Source organism: Grampus griseus, assembly GCF_964374135.1.
Source record: "Grampus griseus genome assembly, chromosome: 1".
NCBI classification, from domain to species: Eukaryota; Metazoa; Chordata; class Mammalia; order Artiodactyla; family Delphinidae; genus Grampus; species Grampus griseus.
The window spans coordinates 75,416,926-75,434,991 of NC_139017.1; the positions used below are offsets into that span (position 1 = coordinate 75,416,926).

The window sequence follows — 18,066 nt, forward strand, 5'->3', positions numbered from 1 at the left end:
AGCTGGTCTTCCCACAGTGGTCAGATGCCCCAGCTGTCAAGAGTCCCATGCCCAGGAGTGCCTGTTGAGGAGGGCAGGGGTGGTAGTTGGGACCTCCACCTGGAATCTCTTTTGAGTACTATAGGGCAATGGTTCTCCAATTTTAGCCTGCATCAGAATCACCTGCAGGGCTTGTTAAAATAGATTGCCGGGCTTCAACCTCAATTTCCAATTTGGAAGGTCTAAAGTAGGGTCCCAAATTTTCCATTTCTAGCAATTTCTCAGGTGATGCTACTGATCTGAAGATCACACTTTGAGAACCACTGCTGTAGGTATTTCTGGCTTTGTGCCCTTCTTTCTCTTAACACTCCCCCATTCTCTTTCCTACCATCCATCTACGGCTTTCTTTTCTACCAACCCTCCACTAGCCTCCTTTAGGAAAACCACAGGAAAGACAAAACAGGGGTGAATGTTAGACTGTCTTAAGGATTCCTTTGGGGAAGGGTTCCAGCTCTCTACCCTGGTTGATGGGTGTTTCAGAAGTAGAATTTATTCCAAATATATACATGTTTCCTCTTCCTTTTACCTAATAGTTGGAAGGCAGTTCAGTAAAGAGGAATAGATCGTTTTCCAATAATAAGATCTTGCTTTGGGTTTCATAAAAATTAGACATGGTAGATATACTCCACTACATTTTAAAAAATTTCCCACTTCAGACTACATTTTAAAAAATTACAGTAAAATATAGGGACTTCCCTGGTGGTCCAGCAGCTAAGGCTCCATGCTCCCAATGTAGGGGGCCCAGATTCGATCCCTGGTCAGGGAACTAGATCCCTCATGCCACAATTAAAGATCACGCAGGCGGCAACGAAGATCCTGTGTGCTGCAGCTAAGACCTGGCGCAGCCAAATAAATAAATAAATAATTTTTAAAAATTACAGTAAAATATACAAAACATAAAATTTAACATTTTAATCATTTAAGTGTACAGTTCAGTGGCATTAAGTACATTCACGTTGTTGTGCAAGTATCACCACTATCCACCTCCAGAACTTTTTCATCTTCCCAAACTGAAACTCTGCTCTCATTAAACAATAATTTCCCATTCCCCTCCTCCCAACACCAGCCCTTGGCAACCACCATTCTACTCCCAGACTACTTTTGGACTCGGTTTCTCTTTGACTTAATACAAGAAAGTGTCTATTGCTGACTAGTGGGACTGCTTCTATATATGCAGGCCTTCTTGCATATATGTGAGTTTATTGTAAGAAAGGTAAGAGAAAATGGGGTGGGAGAAAGAAAAGAGGTGGAGACAGCTGGATAAGGATTTTCACATGGGGCCTCCTATCCACGGGCCTCAGCAGCCCTGCCACGGATCCGCCCGATTCTTTCGCATCAAGAAGTTGATCTTGCGAGCCATTTCCATGTTGTAGATTCGCCGGCAGGTTTCATAGCTTTCCCTCTGTCGCCGGCGGCAAGGCTTCTCGTAGTATCGCCGTCGCTTTATGTCCTCAATGAGCCCATCCATGGTAAGGATTCTGTATAAAGACAGGCAATGAAGTTAGAGGCTTAGGCTCCTTATTGTTCTTTTCCAGTTTCACAATGATCAGAAGTCAACTGACCAAATAACTGGTGTCTGTAAAAATGGTGTGAAATAGTGACAATACAGCATTAACTGCCAACATACAGAGGCCAGGCACCAAACAGTAATATGTGGGGAAATAAAAAGGCAATTAATTATATAGTCCTGTTCTTGGGGAGTTTATAGTCATGGTCATGTTCTCAACCTTTTTTTTTTTTTTCTACCACAACACACCTGAGGGATATGGCACAGACCCAAAAGAACAGTGGCTCCCTATGGCAGTGAGTCTCAACCAAGGGGCCATTTCAGAATTTTCAAATGGGTAAGTCATTTGCAATAGGAAAAAATAACTAGGGGTGATTCCTATGTGGTCCTTAGTGGAGAATGTAGTTCCACCCCTACTGTGTTTAAGAGCTGATGCAGCTGAAGTCTGTAAGTCTGAGAAATATCTGGGCCCACTTAATACAGGGAAAGAAGAGGCCCTTATCACAACAGTGATACAAATGGGAGCATTAAAATAACAGCCTCAACCATGATTTTTCCATGTACCACATGCTCCAACCACACTAATTTACTGACTACTCTCTGAACACACATTAATACCAAGTCTTTACTCACACTGCTTCCTCAGCCTAGAATGCCATCCCCAACCCCTAGCTGCCAACCTTCTGAGATTTTCCACATCTTTTTGATGCTAAATCCAGATGCCATCTCTCCACAAAAGCTTTCTCATCTTCTTAGAGAAAATAATTTTGTTGTATACCTATTTAGAGATTATTTCATTTTGCCATTCTGTTAGTTATTTATACAAATGTCTCCCTCACTAGACTAATAATCCCTGAAGACAGAAACCGTATTTTATTAATCTTAATTTAGTTCAATTTGTTTTTTCCTGCCCACCTAATTCCTTACAACACAGTTTCTCTTGGATTCATAACACGCTTAACTCAAACCAGCCCCTTTGTTCTCACTGAACCAAGAGGACACGGGGGTTTATTCTATAACCTACCTTATCCCTGGGCTCCTGAGAGCTCTGGCTCCAATCTGAAACTTGTCTCTCCCTCTCAACTCATCATCAGTTGGTCCTGAGGAGGTCTGGAGGCACCTGCTGCTACTGCCCTCCATCCTGGCACTGTTTACATGACCCCATTCCTGCCTACCCTTTCCTTTCATTACATGTAAAAAGTAAGTCAAAAACACAATTGGAGGTAGAGAAGTTGAGACATGGCTATTATAACTGGAAGGGGGAAAGCAGAAGGAAATAAAAATAAGAAACTACCAGCTACTTTCGCTCAGTGGGAAACCCTATTTATTGCTGGTATGTTATACCAAAAGCCCAAGATAACAATAATAGATTGAACATGTACTTGAAAAGATTTGAGCTTTGGGTACATTACAAATGTGAATAGACATGGGAACCACTATCCTTTGGGATCCTCTCCTAGGCTCCTGCTGATTTGTAAGATCAGTTTGTCTAGGTTTTAGTGGCAGGGAGATGGGAGGCAAGGGAATTGTTGCCAACTCCCAGAAGTGGGAGGAGTAGATAATTCAGGTTCTGTTGAAAACACAGTCATGCCCAGAAGTCATGTGGATCCAACACTAGAGTTGTACAATAGAAAAGCACAGCACCAGGGGACTTCCCTGGTGGCACAGTGGTTAAGAATCTATCTGCCAGTGCAGGGGACACAGGTTCAATCTTTGGTCCAGGAAGATCCCACATACCACAGAGCAACTAAGCCCCGTGTGCCACAACTACTGAAGCCTGTGCTCTGTAGGACCCACGTGCCACAACTACTGAGCCCACATGCTGCAACTACTGAAACCCACGCGCCTAGAGCCCGTGCTCCACAACGAGAAGCCACCACCACGAGAAGCCACCGCAATGAGAAGCCCACACACTGCAATAAAGAGTAGCCCCCACTCACCGCAACTAGAGAAAGCCTGCGCGCAGCAACGAAGACCCAACATAGCCAAAAAAAAGTAGGGCACCAAAGACTCAGTATCTTGGCGCACAAAAGGGTCTCCATTGCTGGCTGTCTTCCTAATTTACCCTTAACTGTTGGTATCCCTCCAGATTCTGACTGTAAACCACCTCCTTTTTGGTTCTACATGATTCCCTTAAACTTTACCACGGGCTTCAACCCTGTGCACAATGCAATCATTTCCTGAAGAGCCTTTAAAAAGCATTCATGCCTTGGTCCCGTTCCTCAGAGATTCTGATTTAATTGGTCTCCAGTGGGGTTATACACTGGGTATATTTTAAAACACCCCTCAGGTAATTCTAATGTAGAGCCACACTTGAGAACGGACCCAGACACTGGTTGACTCTTAAATCATTATCTCTAGCCCCAATCTTATCTTAGAACTAGACTGATGTTTCCAATTGCCTTAAACCCCACAAAAACCAATTTTATTATCTCCTCCTAAAATTCATTCTTCCTCCTCTGTACTCTCTCTGCTAATGGCATCACCAGTTAGTCAAGCTAAAAATCTCACCATGTTCCTGGAGTAGGCCTTCTCCTTTACTTCCTACACTCACATTTGCAATATCCTATACATTCTATAACCTGAAATAGTTCTTAGATCTTTTCCTTCTCTCCTTTCCCTATGGCTACAGCTCTTATTATGGTCCTTATACCTGTACTGAAATAATCATCTAACTGGTCATTTAATCAATAAGTATTTATGGAATCCCAACTCTGTACCAGACACTGTGTTAAATGCTGAGGATATAAAACAAACTTAGGCATAGTTCCCTACCCTTGCAGTCTAGTAGAGAAGACAATTATGTAAGAATTACAATAGAATGTGATAGATGCAAAGATAAGGGAAGCACACAGGAGAGGTATATAATCTGGACTTGATAAGAAGGTGGTTATGAAAGCTTTCTAACGGATACCTTATTTGAATTGTGAAGGGTAAACAGGCTGCCCTATTTCCATTCTCCTTCCCTACACCAATTATTGTCCTAAAACATAAATCAGATTGTGGGACTTCCCTGGTGGCGCAATGGTTAAGAATCCGCCTGCCAATACAGGGGACACAGGTTCGAGCCCTGGTCTGGGAAGATCCCACATGCCACGGAGCAACTAAGCCTGTGCACCACAACTACTGAGCCTGCCCTCTAGAGCCCATGAGCCACAACTACTGAGCCCGCGTGCTGCAATTACTGAAGCCTGTGCTCCTAGAGCCTGTGCTCCGCAACAAGAGAAGCCACTACAATAAGAAGCCTGCACACCACAACGAAGAGCAGGCCCCGCTCGCCCCAACTAGAGAAAGCCTGCACGCAGCAACGAAGACCCAATACAGCCAAAAAGAAATAAATAAATAAATTTATAAAAAATAAATCAGATTGTGTACTCTGATGTTAAAAAATCTTTCCCAATAAACAAAACAGTCTAAGCCAGTGGTTCCCAAACTTGTTTGCACATTAGAATACTTGGGGATCTTTAAAACATTCCAATTAAGTCACAAGAGGGGAGGTACACGGGCAGGGTTTGTTAAGTTCCCTAGGTAATTGCAATGTGCAGATAAATTTGGGAACCACTAGTCTAAGCTCAAAGTCCTAAACAATTGAGCTTCACCCTCTCTCTCTCTAGCTTTATCTTTAATAACTTGCCCTAAAAAGCCTATGTCTAGTCATATTGAACTAGGTGTTTTCCAAACACACTACACATGTATTTTTTACATTTGTTCATGATGTTCTCTGAGAATATGATTCCTTTCTTTTTCTGTTTTATGAAAGGCTATTTATTCTTCAAAGGCCCAGATCAACGGGTAATGATATTTGTAAACTGGTCCAGGAGAAATTAATCACTCCTTCTCTCTGTTCCCAACGCACAGTGGTTCTCAAACTTTGAGACTCATGCAACAGTCACCTGGAAAACTTGTTAAAACACTGACTGCTGTGCCACCTCGTTTCTGATTCCACAGGTCTAGGGTGGGGCCCACGAATCTGCATTTCTAACAAGTTCCCAAATGATTTTGCTGCTAATGGTCCAGGGAGAACCAATGCCACAGTACACTTTTAAAGCACTGATCAGACAGTATTATATTTAGCCATGTTTGGTTTTTTAGTTTTTAAATTCTCCCTTACAGGGTTGTGTGCTTTCTAAGGTTAGAGATTAAGTCTTTCATTTTTGCATTTAATATACTACTTGGCAAAAGAGCAAATATCAGTAAATGTATGACAAAAATGAATCCTCTTGGTGACTGACAAATGTCCACAGCTCAAGGGATTAAGTTACTTTCTAACAGACACAGTTCTTGGGAATATTAGCTCAGAAGGCCTCAATATTACCTTTACTAAAATGGCACATTAGACTTTAGATAGCATTTTCATATCCATGACCCTAATCATTATCCTATGAAACTGATTAAGCAGGTAATGTCATCTTTTTTTTTTTTTGGCCGCACCACGTGGCATGCAGGATCTTACCACTGGACCACCAGGGGCGTTCCCGTCATCTCTTTACAGATTAGAAAACTGAAGTTTAGAGAGGCGGACCTGCCCAAGATCACAAAATGCAGCTAGCAGTAGAATTCAGGTCTTTAGTGCACTCTGCTTCTCAAACAAAATAGCACTCTGCTTCTCAATATCCTATACTCTCAATATCCTATCCTAGCACTCTGCTTCTCAAACAAAAACCACTGAGGTTTGAAAGACAAATTATTGTGGTGCCCATGGGCAAAGCGAAAAATGAGGGAGGAAAGAGCTGGGCCAGGCTCCTTAATTAGAGTAAAAAGATGCAAGCCAAGACGACATGGCACACAAAGGGAAAGGAACTGATCCAAACAATTAAGTATTTATTTCTGTCTAGACCCTGTTTACTGCTATTTAATGAAGGCCACTTTTTGGACTAGAGACTAGTATATTAGAGAAAAAACAGAAAAAACAACAACAAAGAAAGTTCCTGAAAGGGAAAGACTGGAAATATAAAAAGGGCAAGGAGACTGGATTTGAGGAGAGACTATGAAAAGAACAGAGACCCTAGATATGACTTCACCTAGGAAGAAGAGCCTACTGGAATGACAAAGACAGTTTAAAGTAGTATGAAAGAAAACAGCAAAAGGAGGAGGAGTTTAGAAACACACTCAGGTATCCTACTGGAGTTTCAAAAGGGTTCTGAAACAGAAGTGATCATCTTACCAAGTAAATGCCTGTGTGGTCAGGCAGAAAAGAAAGACAAGAAAAAAGTACCAAAGGAATGTTAGAGGAGGTGAAAAAAATGAAAAGATCGGTGGCCCCCAACATAATGATGGGGTTGCTAAATGGTGTTCCTTGGATGGTTCTAGTTCCAAAACACAAACCAAATAAATTCCAAGGTGCAAGGTGAGGATTTCCTTCCTTACCTTGCACTTTCTAGGTATCCTGAAAAAGCACAGATTATCTTCAAATGTTCCAGAATCCCTAAAGTAGAAGCATCTCCTCAACTCATTTCTAATAAAGGATGTAGGAAGAGTTTTGTAGAACTCATGAAGTAAATAGAGAGGGTGTTACTAATGATGCTTCTGCTTTCACAGGTAGTTCAAGGACTAGTCAACCAAGGGGTTTAGAGTAAACAGATCAACCCGGAGTTTGGGCGCCTGGCAACCTAACATTTAAGGAGAACTCAGCTGCCAGTTCAACAGACTATGTAAAAGGAGCTGAGCTGCCTGGGCTGGGGAATTTGGGGGTGGCAGACTCACATGTCAGTGTAGCCAGCCTACATCAGGATCAACATGTACACAGAAGGACTCAATGGGCCCAGAAGCTCACCTACCAGGAATAAAAGGGTTCAACTGGGCATGCTTCCAGTGTGCTTGCCTTTCTTTACTTGGGCACCAGCTAATCACACAGGGCTTTCTAATGACCCCCCACTCTCCATCTCTTCATCCCAGGGCACCAATGAGGGCCCTTGGTTATATAACAAGCATTTTGTGGTGGTCTCACTGTGCAGACACATAGGCTGTTTCCTTTGTAAGACTACATCTGTGCTCCAAACATGCTAAAGCTTTAACCACCTCCCTCTCCTCTCATTTGCTCTCATACCTATTGTTGTAATTAGACCGCAGAACATGCAACTTATTTTTAAACTACCAACTATCAGAAAGCTGAGAGAAACGAGGAGAAGTCCGGGATTTAAGAGAGATATACAGCAAAGGCAGCCAGAGGACATTACGGAAAACCAGAGGAAAAGAAGTAAAGTGTCAGAAAATACTGTGTTTGGATGGACTTGGAAGGCATTATGCTTAAGTGAAATAAGTCATATAGAGAAAGACAAATACTGTATAATCTCACTTATATGCGGCATCTAAAAAATACAATAAACTAGTGAAAGTAACAAAAAGAAGCAGACCCACAGATATAGAGAACAAACTAGTGGTTACCAGTGGGGAGAGGGTAGGGGAGGGGCAATATAGGGGTAGAGGATTAAGAAGTACAAACTATTAGGTATAAAATAAGTTACAAGAGGAATTCCCTGGCGGTCCAGTTGTTAGGACTCACCACTTTCAATGCCAGGGCCTGGGTTTGATCCCTGGTCAGGAAACTAAGGTCCCCAAAGCTGCATGGCGCAGCCAAATAAATAAATAAATAAATAAGCTACAAGAATATATTGTACAACATGGGGAATATAGCCAATATTTTATAATAACTATAAATGAAGTATAACCTTTAAAAAATTGTGAATCACTATATTGTACACCTGTAACTTATGTAATATTATACAGTAACTGTACTTCAATACAAGAAAAAAAAGGGCTTCTCTGGTGGCTCAGTGGTTAAGAATCTGCCTGCCAATGCAGGGCACATGGGTTCGAGCCCTGGTCCAGGAAGATCCCACATGCTGCAGAGCAACTAAGCCATGTGCCACAACTACTGAGCCTGCGCTCTAGAGCCCATGAGCCACAACTACTGAGCCTGCATGCCACAACTACTGAAGCCTGTGTGCCTAGAGCCTGTGCTCCGCAACAAGAGAAGCTACCGCAATGAGAAGCCTGTGCACCACAATGAAGAGTAGCCCCCGCTTACCTCAATTAGGGAACGCCCACGCGCAGCAACGAAGACCCAACGCAGCCAAAAAATAAATAAATTAAATAAATAAATTAAAAAAAAAAAAAAGAAAGGAAGAGAAAGAAAATACTGGGCTTCCCTGGTGGTGCAGTGGTTAAGAATCCGCCTGCCAATGCAGGGGACATGGGTTCAAGCCCCAGTCCGGGAAGATCCCACACGCCGTGGAGCAACTAAGCCCGTGCGCCACAACTACCGAGCCTGCGCTCTAGAGCCAGTGAGCCACAACTACTGAAGCCTGCGCACCTAGAGCCCATGCTCCGCAACAAGAGAAGCCACCGCAATGAGAAGCCCGTGCACCACAATGAAGAGTAGCCCCCGCTCCCCGCAACTAGAGAAAGCCCACACGCAGCAATGAAGACCAAGGCAGCCAAAAATAAATAAAATAAATAAATTTATTAAAAAAAGGAAAGAAAGAAAATACTGTGTTTACTGTGTTTGACAGAGTGACAGATAGGAAGGCTGGGACGCTCCAGAACCAACCTGCTCACATTTGGATGCTTAAAAGTCCTTGCCTATTTTAAGAACAAAATATTTGTTCACTTTTTTCTCCTGAGGCTAAAATACAATTTAAGGATATGTATCTAACACTCCAAGATAAAAAGGAACATAAATGCAGCTTCCTAAAGAATAAATCTACATTGACAAAATACATATCCTCCCCAAAGATTATAAAAATCACTGCCATAATACTTGCTCCAAGCTGGCTTCGTCCAACCGTGCACTTCTTGCACTGTTTTCCTAGATAACCTTAGTCACAAAGTTCGAATTTTCCAAATTCATAAGGAAGCCTAAAACGAGATCATCACACCTCAGGCCCTGAGTGTCTGGGACCAGAATTTCTTCATTTTTTTTTTTCTGCCTAACCATGCCTCTCCTTTCTGATCAAATTCTTTTCTTTTTCAGCAATGTAAATTGTTTCCCCCCGCCCAGATCTATTCCTATGTTGGTGTTTTAATCCCTGGAGTGAGGAAAAAGTAATACCACATTTCTTACCTAGGATACTTGATAGAATGCCAAGGGTACTATCCAAAGACAAAAATCTCTAGATAAATTCAATGCATCTGCCTGGAGGACCAACTCTAACTAGAGTGGAAGTGGGGGTGCTAGCCCTAAAACAAACGTAAAGACAACAAATAAAAATCACCTAAAATTTTAATTAAAAAAAGAGAGATTAAAAAAAGAAATTCCTTGTTTGCTTGTGGTGGAAGAACCCCTTATAGTTCCTTCACTCTCCTCTCCTGTTAAGTATACTTCAGTGGAAAGGTTTGACAAACACTAAACTTAGGGAGTGACAGAAGATAAAGGAACATTTATATTCATTAAGTAGACATTTATTGAGAGCTTTCTATGCACCTGACACTTTGGTAAATGCAAGGAATATACAAATGAAAAAGCATAGATCTCTATCCTTAAGACTATTAAAATCCTAGCTGAATATTAAAATCTCATGAGACATTGTAAAAAATGCTGCTGGTCAGACGCCACCATCGAGAGATTGATTTAGTCTCAGGTTGGGCCCTGACATCACGAGGGTTTTTGTTTTTTGTTTTAAATAAAGATTCCCCCAGGTGATTGGCAGCAGGGTCAAAAACCACATAGCGTTACACTGACCAGTTTCCTGCTGTTTCTGACTAAAATGAGCATTTCTACCCAGGAAAAAAGTATGCATAAACTGCAATTCACCTATAAAAAGAGAATCTTAAAAGTATGGGGCTCTTGTTTAACAAAAAGGAGGAAGGAGGGAAGAAGAAAGAAATCAATTTAGAGATATTTGAAAACAGATTCTTAGGAACAAGAAGGTATAAGATAGTACTAGGCCAGGCCAGATGACAGAAGGTATCCAAACACACCTCACCTTCTGTCATTTATTTCTTTTTTTCTCACCTACACCCACTCCACACCTGGGATCAGGAAAGATTTTCAGATAAAATTAAAAAAGAAAAAAAGAAAAGAAAAAACAGGAAAAGCAAAACCCTCATGTTGCTTAAATAAAAAGGTATTTGCTAAATTAGGATTTCATAAGAGGCGGAGATACAGAGATTTGTTTCCAGGTTAATTAGAACAATCCCAGGCAAAAAAATAGAAGAAGAGTCTTCTCTCAGAAGGTGAATTGGCCTTATGCTTTCTGCAGACTTGGCATCAATAGAGAGATGATCAACTCCTTTAGGCAGGAAGTTAGAAACATTTTGTTTTTCAGGTTTTAAATTTTTGTAAGTGGAAATGGGGGATGAGGGAGCAGTGCATACAGAGGGAATAAATGCTGTTATTTCAAAATGAGATTAGCATTAGCATATAGAGAAGAAGCCTTGGTTGGAAAGTACCAGCATGTATAGGAAAAGTCATTCCAATATACCAGCAGCCAACTAGAGCCTCAGGACAAAATAAAGCTAAATTATTTTCTCATTTTTTCACCTCCAGGCCACCTTGAGCATAACTTGATAATCAAGGAGCATAAGAGAAAAAACAGTTAAAGCAAACTGTCAATCTCTCAAAACAAATGGATAAACAAATCACCCACGAAGTAAAACCAAAAGGGTAAAAACTCCCTTACAGTTACTTCCAAATTATGATAATAGCTAACACATAATGCCTACTATGTGCCAAGCACTGTCCTAAGCAATTTATTTATATTACTAACTTAATCCTCACATCAACCCTATGAGGTGGGCACTATTATTAGTTCCATTTTACTGAAGAAACTGAGGCAGAGATATTAAGTAGCTAATCACAGATTATGAGGCCAATAAATGGCAGAGCAGGGATCTGAACCAGTCAGTTGGCTCTGTGCTCTAAACCACTAAGTTATGCTGCCTCATTTATGTGAGAAAACTATTATTAGGCCTGGCTTTGGTCAGAAGTATTAAAGTTGCAGCTACTTTCTTTCTTTCTTTCTTTCTTTTTTTGGTTGGCCTTGTGGCCATGCTGCACAGCATGTGGGATCTTAGTTCACGCCCCCACCTCCCCACCCCCAATCGTGCCCCCTACAGTGGAAGGGCAGAGTCCTAACCACTGGACTGCCAGGGAATTCCCTGTAGCTACTTTCTTGATACAACTGTAAGAAATGGTTCAATAAATAATGCTGCACAAATTATTTTTTGGTTCTTCATCAGAGTAGTTAATTACCTAAAAACAAAATTCTTGCTTTTGTGTTATTTGTTCTTTAAGAATAAAAGAGGTGAGGGGAGCTAAAGCTGAGCCTCTGGAAATTTGTTTTACCATCAGGTTAACAGCTGCCCTTTGACATCCCTTAACAATACAAACATCACAGTCACCCTAGTTAGAAGACCCATCTAAATCCACCAAAATAAATCATACAGAAAAAAACTTGGGATTCCTTGGCGGTCCAGTGGTTAGGACTCTGTGCTTGCACTGCAGGGGGCCCAGGTTCGATCCCTCGTGGGGAACTAAGATCCTGCAAGCTGCACTGCACAACCAAAAAACAAACAAAAAACTTACAGGAAGAGGTCAGAAGGGTGAGGTAATCTACAAGACTTCCTTTCCCCAAATTCAGCATTTCATCTCACTAGCTAATTCACTTCAGAATCTGTAAAGACATTCACTTGGTGCTTCCAGTATAGGGGCAGAGAAAGATCATTAGACATCTCAACCCTCCCACAGACATGCCACTTAAACGTCTAAAATAGGAGAGTAGGGAATGAGCAGCAATACAAAAACATGAAATAGGATTATCTTACTGCCCTGTACTTAACTGATTACTTTCGACGCAAATGAAAATGCAGAGGGAACAGCTTCTGCCCAAGGATATGACTGGCATGCACAGTCACTGAAAGAAGAGGCTGACCCAAGACCAGATCCTTTTAAAAGACATACAAATCATCCTCAGCCTGCAACTGCTTCTCAATTACACAGCTTCTGACAGCACCTTTGTCCTCATTTACTATGGTCCTCTGCCATCCAGCCCTCCACACCTAGAACTCTTTGCTTCGATAAGAATTGGTTCTCTTTCATTTACCTTCTTAGTCCCCAAGAACCCCACCTATCTTTAAACCCAATCAAATAAGGATTCTTAACTGCAGAGTGACTGCCATAGGTCTCTCCATTTCCAGAGAAACTAGTCAATAATGTAGTAACAGAGCAAAGAACATTGCACTAGAAAATTGTGATTTATGCTTCTTTCCACCATTCAACAATTGTAACCCAAGGAATATAACTCAATCTCCCTAGGCTTCTCTTACTTCTGACATAAAGCTACCACCTTAGTGGCCTTAAGGCAGAGGACCAGCTCATATATTAACATCTCTTTCATATAATTATTTGATAATTCAACTCAACAAGCATTTGTTTCTCCAAACTCTGCTTCACTGGGGAGAAAGATAAGTGAAACTCAAAATCCTTACAACTAGTGATAAGGGAAGCTTAAGGAACTATTTTCTTGAGAAACCACAACTGTGAGGCGTTTTTTATTAGAGTCATTCTACATCTCTTACCCTAGCATTCAAAACTTTTCAATACAGCTCCTCCACTCCAGCCAGTTCATTTCCATCTTGTTTTTGCTTGTGTTGTTAACCTTTCTCTGAACCTGTAACACTTTTCTATCTCTTGCTTGCTTCTCTAAGATCCCAAATCTGAGTTCATCTTTTCCATTAGCCTTGTCCCACACCAATCCCTCACTCAGCTTTCTATACATCATGTACTATGTTTTCGCTTACTAGCAATTTTATAACTTGATTTTCCCTTTGGACTCTTTTTAAAGTCTTGGATAGAATTCAGGTTCATTATCAAAGGAATGACGGCTGATAAGTAAGCCTCACGGTTAGGTTTGGGAAAGAATTTCATTTTTAATATAGTAAACTGAGGGTCTGAGAAGTTTCAAGGCTGTGAACACCTGGGCTGGCACTGGTTTGAGACAACCTACAACAGGGGAAGTGAGAGAATAACCACCGCACTTCTCAAGAGTTGGTCTAGGCATGATTCTGGTCCCTAACCAGTTACCTGTTTAGGGTCCTGTATGCACCTTCCACATTCCCTTCCTGTACCATCACAGTTCTGGCAATGAACTTCAGATGTTTTGCCATGACCTTGGATTTAAGTCTTCAGTCTACAGGACCTAAAGTATGACGGAGAAAGGGGTAGTAAAGTATAGAGACCAGCTAATAAAGAGAAACACAACAGAATACACAACGACGTAGCTTATTCAGGGCCCGGAAATGCAACGGGCTCTGGAACATGCGCGACTGGGGCACCTGCAAGTCCTCATATCCTAGAAAGTATACGCGACTTGTTATCAAGATTCGCCCGATCTCTTTGCCAATACAAACCCTACCATAGGGAAGAAGACAGACGGTAGCAGGGCGTCCCCACGTAGATTTATCTGGCCGGTCATGGGAGACCGGGACGCGCCGCAGGCGTCCCCTCTCCCTCCCAATTACCGCTCCTCGTCCCAGGACGGTTTGGGGTGGGAGCCGGGAACAGGGTCTCTCCGTGCTTGGAAGGGGGGAATCGCGAGAACCGCGCCCTCCCGCCACACCCGCCTCACTTTACCCTTCCCCCGCACAAGGTCCTCAACGCTCGGCGCCCAGCCGACTGGAAGCCCGCCCCGACCGGAAGCGGAAGTTGCGTGATCTCCAGCGCCGCGCGAAGACAATGAGGCTGAAAGGGAAATGCAGCTACGTGGAAACCATGGCAACCGTCCTTCTGGCCGGGGTTGGCTGTTTCTCTAATCCTCCCCCACCACCGCCAACCCCCGGGCCTGGACTCAACACCTGACAAAGCCAAATACTTGTTGCCTTAAATTCCGCCCTAAACGGATTCCTCGCTTTCTCGTGGAGTCGCCGTCCTTCGGCATCAGAGGTCAGCCCGATTCCGTGCCCCTTAATCCTATTAAATCTTTTTTTTTAAATTGAAGTATAGTTGATTTAAAATGTGGTGCCAATCTCTGCTGTAATCCTATTAAACCTTAAATAGATAATCCATTTCTTTTTGTGGAAGGAAAATAAGAATAGGCGAAGCTTCCTGAGCATGCTTCCTGTTTTCGCCAAGGACAGATTCCTTGAGATCTGCTCTCCGGATGGAAAAGAGTTTTACCCCCTCATCTGCCTGAAAACTAAGGGAAAAAAAAAAATGAAATGAACATACTATCAGATTCCTATAACATCACCTTCTCAGACATTTCACTAAATACAGTTAAATCACTGAAGAAAGAATCAATACAGGGCTTCCCTGGTGGCGCAGTGGTTAAGAATCCGCCTGCTAATGCAGGGTACACGGGTTTGAGCCCTGGTCTGGGAAGATCCCACATGCCGCGGAGCAACGAAGCCCGCGCCTAGAGCCGGTGCTCTGCAACAAGAGAAGCCACCACTATGAGAAGCCCGTGCACCACATCAAAGAGTAGTCCCCACTCGCCTCAACTAGCGAAAGCCTGTGAGCAGCAGCGAAGATCCAACGCAGACAAAAATATAAATTAAAAAAAAACAAGAATTGGGAAACACCTGCAGGATTTAGAATCAACGACTCTTTTATGTCAGCTTCTATCTCATTTGTCTCCTAGTGACAGTATAAATAACTCCTTTTTTATTTCTTCCTCATTGTGGAAACAGCTTTCCTTTTATTTTATTCGTATGTTACTTCTACATATATATCATTTTATGGTTATTCACATATGTTCAGATCTACTGGAATACAGTAGGGAAAGGCGCAGAAGAAAGTAGGTCCTAACCAGGTACTTGTGTAATAAGGTTCTTTGGTTACCTCCCCTAAAACACAGAGGCACATACACACACACAGATGTATCGTCATCAATTATGCTAATAGACCTCACACAAAAACTGAAGCCTTGGACTTCCCTGGTGGTGCAGTGGTTGAGAATCCACCTGCCAATGCAGGGGACACGGGTTCGAGCCTTGATCTGGGAAGATCCCACACACCGCGGAGCAACTAAGCCTGTGCACCACTACTGAGCCTGCACTCTAGAGCGTGCGAGCCACAACCACTGGGGCTAGGGCCCAAGCTCTGCAACAAGAGAAGCCACCACAATGAGAAGGCTGCACACCGTAAGGAAGAGTAGCCCCCGCAACTAGAGAAAGCCTGCGCACAGCAACTAAGACCCAATAAATAAATAAAAATAAATAAATAAATTTATTTAAAAAAAAAATCTAAAAACAGAAAAAACCCTGAAGCCTGCTTTAGAGTAAGCCAGGTTCAAAGTACCAAAATAGAGCTAGACTGGAACATGATTATGCTTATCAACAAACTTTTATTGAATGCCTACTTTGTGTCATGCCGCTGACTCTTGGACTACCAAAAGACAGTAAGTAGCCATAAAAAATAAATAGTAAAACAAGGTAGCATATATTGAATGCAAAATAAATTACATAGGCAACATAATATAGTGTAAAGCAAGGATTGGAAGTCAGGAGATCTGGATTCTACGCAAATTCTGATACTGAGGCATATGACCTTGAACAAGTCACTTAAACCAGTAGTCTACAAAGTACTGCCTAACGGTCAAATCCAGCTCCACTCTTGCTTTTGTAAATAAAACTTTATTGGAACACAGCTGTGCTGTTTGTTTATATATTAGGTATAGCTGCTTTGGGCTACAATGGCAGAGTTGGGTAGTTGCAGCAGAGATGTATGGCCCACAAAGCATATATCTATCTGGCTCTTGCTAAGCCCTGACTTAAATGCTCAGTCTATTTCCTTATTTGTAAAATGGAACTAATATCTGCTGTCAATCACACAAAATTTGTCATGGGAATCAAATGGGATAAAATATAAAAATACTTTGAAAGATAAGAAGAGGAAAAGTAGCATTTTTGAGAACCTACAATATACCAAACCTTGTACTAAGCAGTTTATATACCTGACTTCATTTGAAGGAGTAAAGGGCCAAAGACTAAACATATATATCTTTAATGGAGCGAATAATTGGGAGAAGGACTTGAGTTAGTCATGGAAAGAAGTGTAGGGCTTAGTTAACAGAAGCAGGAAAGGCTGGGCAAGGTGAATGGCATGAACAGGAGTTTAGAGGCAAAAAGGCTTACAGTGTTCAGGGCAAACAACAAAAACAACAAAAACCTGGAACAGAGGGATCATACAGGGGAGCAGAGGGAGAAACAGAGACCTTGACTAAAGGCTCTAGACTTTCTTCTCAAAATACCAGGGAGCCATTGAATAGGTAATGACATGCAAAGCATTGTTCCAGGAAGACTAATCTTGTTATCAGTGAGAAGGGTTTAGAGGTAAGAGAGGCTATTGCTATAGTTAAGGTTTAGACCAGAGAGGTGGCAATGGAATGGATAGGAAGAAACAGATTTCAAGAGACATTCCAAATACAGAATAAAAGGGATTTGGTGATTAAATACACCACGTTTTAAGCCTAGTTATATAGAAAAATGATGGTACCGGGGCTTCACTGGTGGTCCAGTGGGTAAGACTCTGTGCTCCCAATGCAGGGGGCCCAGATTCAATTCCTGGTTGGAGAACTAGATCCCGCATGCCACAACTGAGAGTTCGCATGCCGCAATTAAGAGTCCACACGCCACAGCTAAAGAGCCCGCACGCGGCAATGAAGATCCCGTGTGCCACAACTAAGACCTGACGCGGCCTCAATAAATAAGTAATAAATAAATATTTTAAAGAATTAAAAGAAAAATGATGGTACCATCATTAACAGAAGAAAAAGAGGTTGTAAAAAGGCAGAACGGGACATCTCTAAAAGCAGGATAATAGTTTGATTGGTGAGCACTAGAAAAGGTACCAGACTGGAAAATGAGTTCCGTATGACACATTGTGTTGTCTTACACAAGCTACCTAAATTTTCTCATCTATAAAATGAAGGGGTTGAATTAGATACAGATGGTACCCTCTTGGCTCTAAAATGATGAAATTTTCAATGTTTTAAGTGTTAGTAATATGTAAATGGAACTCTCCAGCAGAAATGTAGACATTCAGTATGTCATCTCAGGAAAGACTGGGACTGAAGATGAAGCTTCAGAAGTCTTCTAAGTTGAGGCAATAATTAGAACCATGAAAGGAGATGAAACCTTGAAGTGAAGGAATGTAGTTAGAGAAAAGAGCCAAGGGCTGAGTCTAAGGGAACATGCATACTCTGGAGTGGGCAGAAGTGAGGCTATTAAGAGATATAGAAGTTGTTGCCAGATAGGTAAGAGGAGAATTAGGATAGCGTGCTGACATGGGATCCAAGGGAGGAGAATTTCAGTAGGCATTACCAAGAGTGTCAAATGATACTGAGAGCATGGAGTACCTAGGCTTTGTAAAAGCCCCTGGATCTAGCTATTGACTGGATGGAAGCTACATTATAATACTCTAATTCTGTAAGATCTTCTTAGTGACTTAAGAAGGTGCAGTAGAGTGATAGCAGTGGACGCTAGGCTGCAAGAATTTAAGGACTGAGTGGTGGAAAGGAGTCAGAAAGAGTATGATTAGACTACTCTTCTTTTTTTGGGGGGGTTGTTTGTTCATTTTTGTT

At 41.9% G+C, this 18,066-nt stretch overlaps 1 protein-coding gene across 2 annotated transcripts; it reads right to left on the reverse strand.

Moving 5' to 3' along the window:
• Positions 1-927: 927 nt before the first annotated feature.
• Positions 928-14,218, reverse strand: MRPS21 (mitochondrial ribosomal protein S21). 2 transcript variants are annotated; one of them, XM_082673546.1, is made up of 3 exons: positions 14,118-14,218; positions 13,569-13,683; positions 928-1,517 (listed from the first exon to the last, which is right to left on the reverse strand). In XM_082673546.1, the coding sequence occupies exons 2-3, from the start codon at positions 13,649-13,651 to the stop codon at positions 1,337-1,339; spliced, it is 264 nt and encodes an 87-aa protein (XP_082529672.1). In that variant the 5' UTR covers positions 13,652-13,683; positions 14,118-14,218; the 3' UTR covers positions 928-1,336. The 2 variants fall into 2 exon arrangements, with proteins under 2 accessions (XP_082529672.1, XP_082529673.1); XM_082673547.1 differs by lacking the exon at positions 14,118-14,218 and adding an exon at positions 13,900-14,111.
• Positions 14,219-18,066: the final 3,848 nt, after the last annotated feature.

What these genes read in the sequence shown, in the direction of transcription:
- MRPS21 (XM_082673546.1), bottom strand. Translation starts at nt 13,651, where the DNA reads ATGGCAAAACATCTGAAGTTCATTGCCAGAACTGTGATGGTACAGGAA. An exon ending in GCATACAGGACCCTAAACAG is followed by an intron (nt 1,518 to 13,568) that starts GTAACTGGTTAG and finishes GTCTTTATACAG; the next exon opens with AATCCTTACCATGGATGGGC.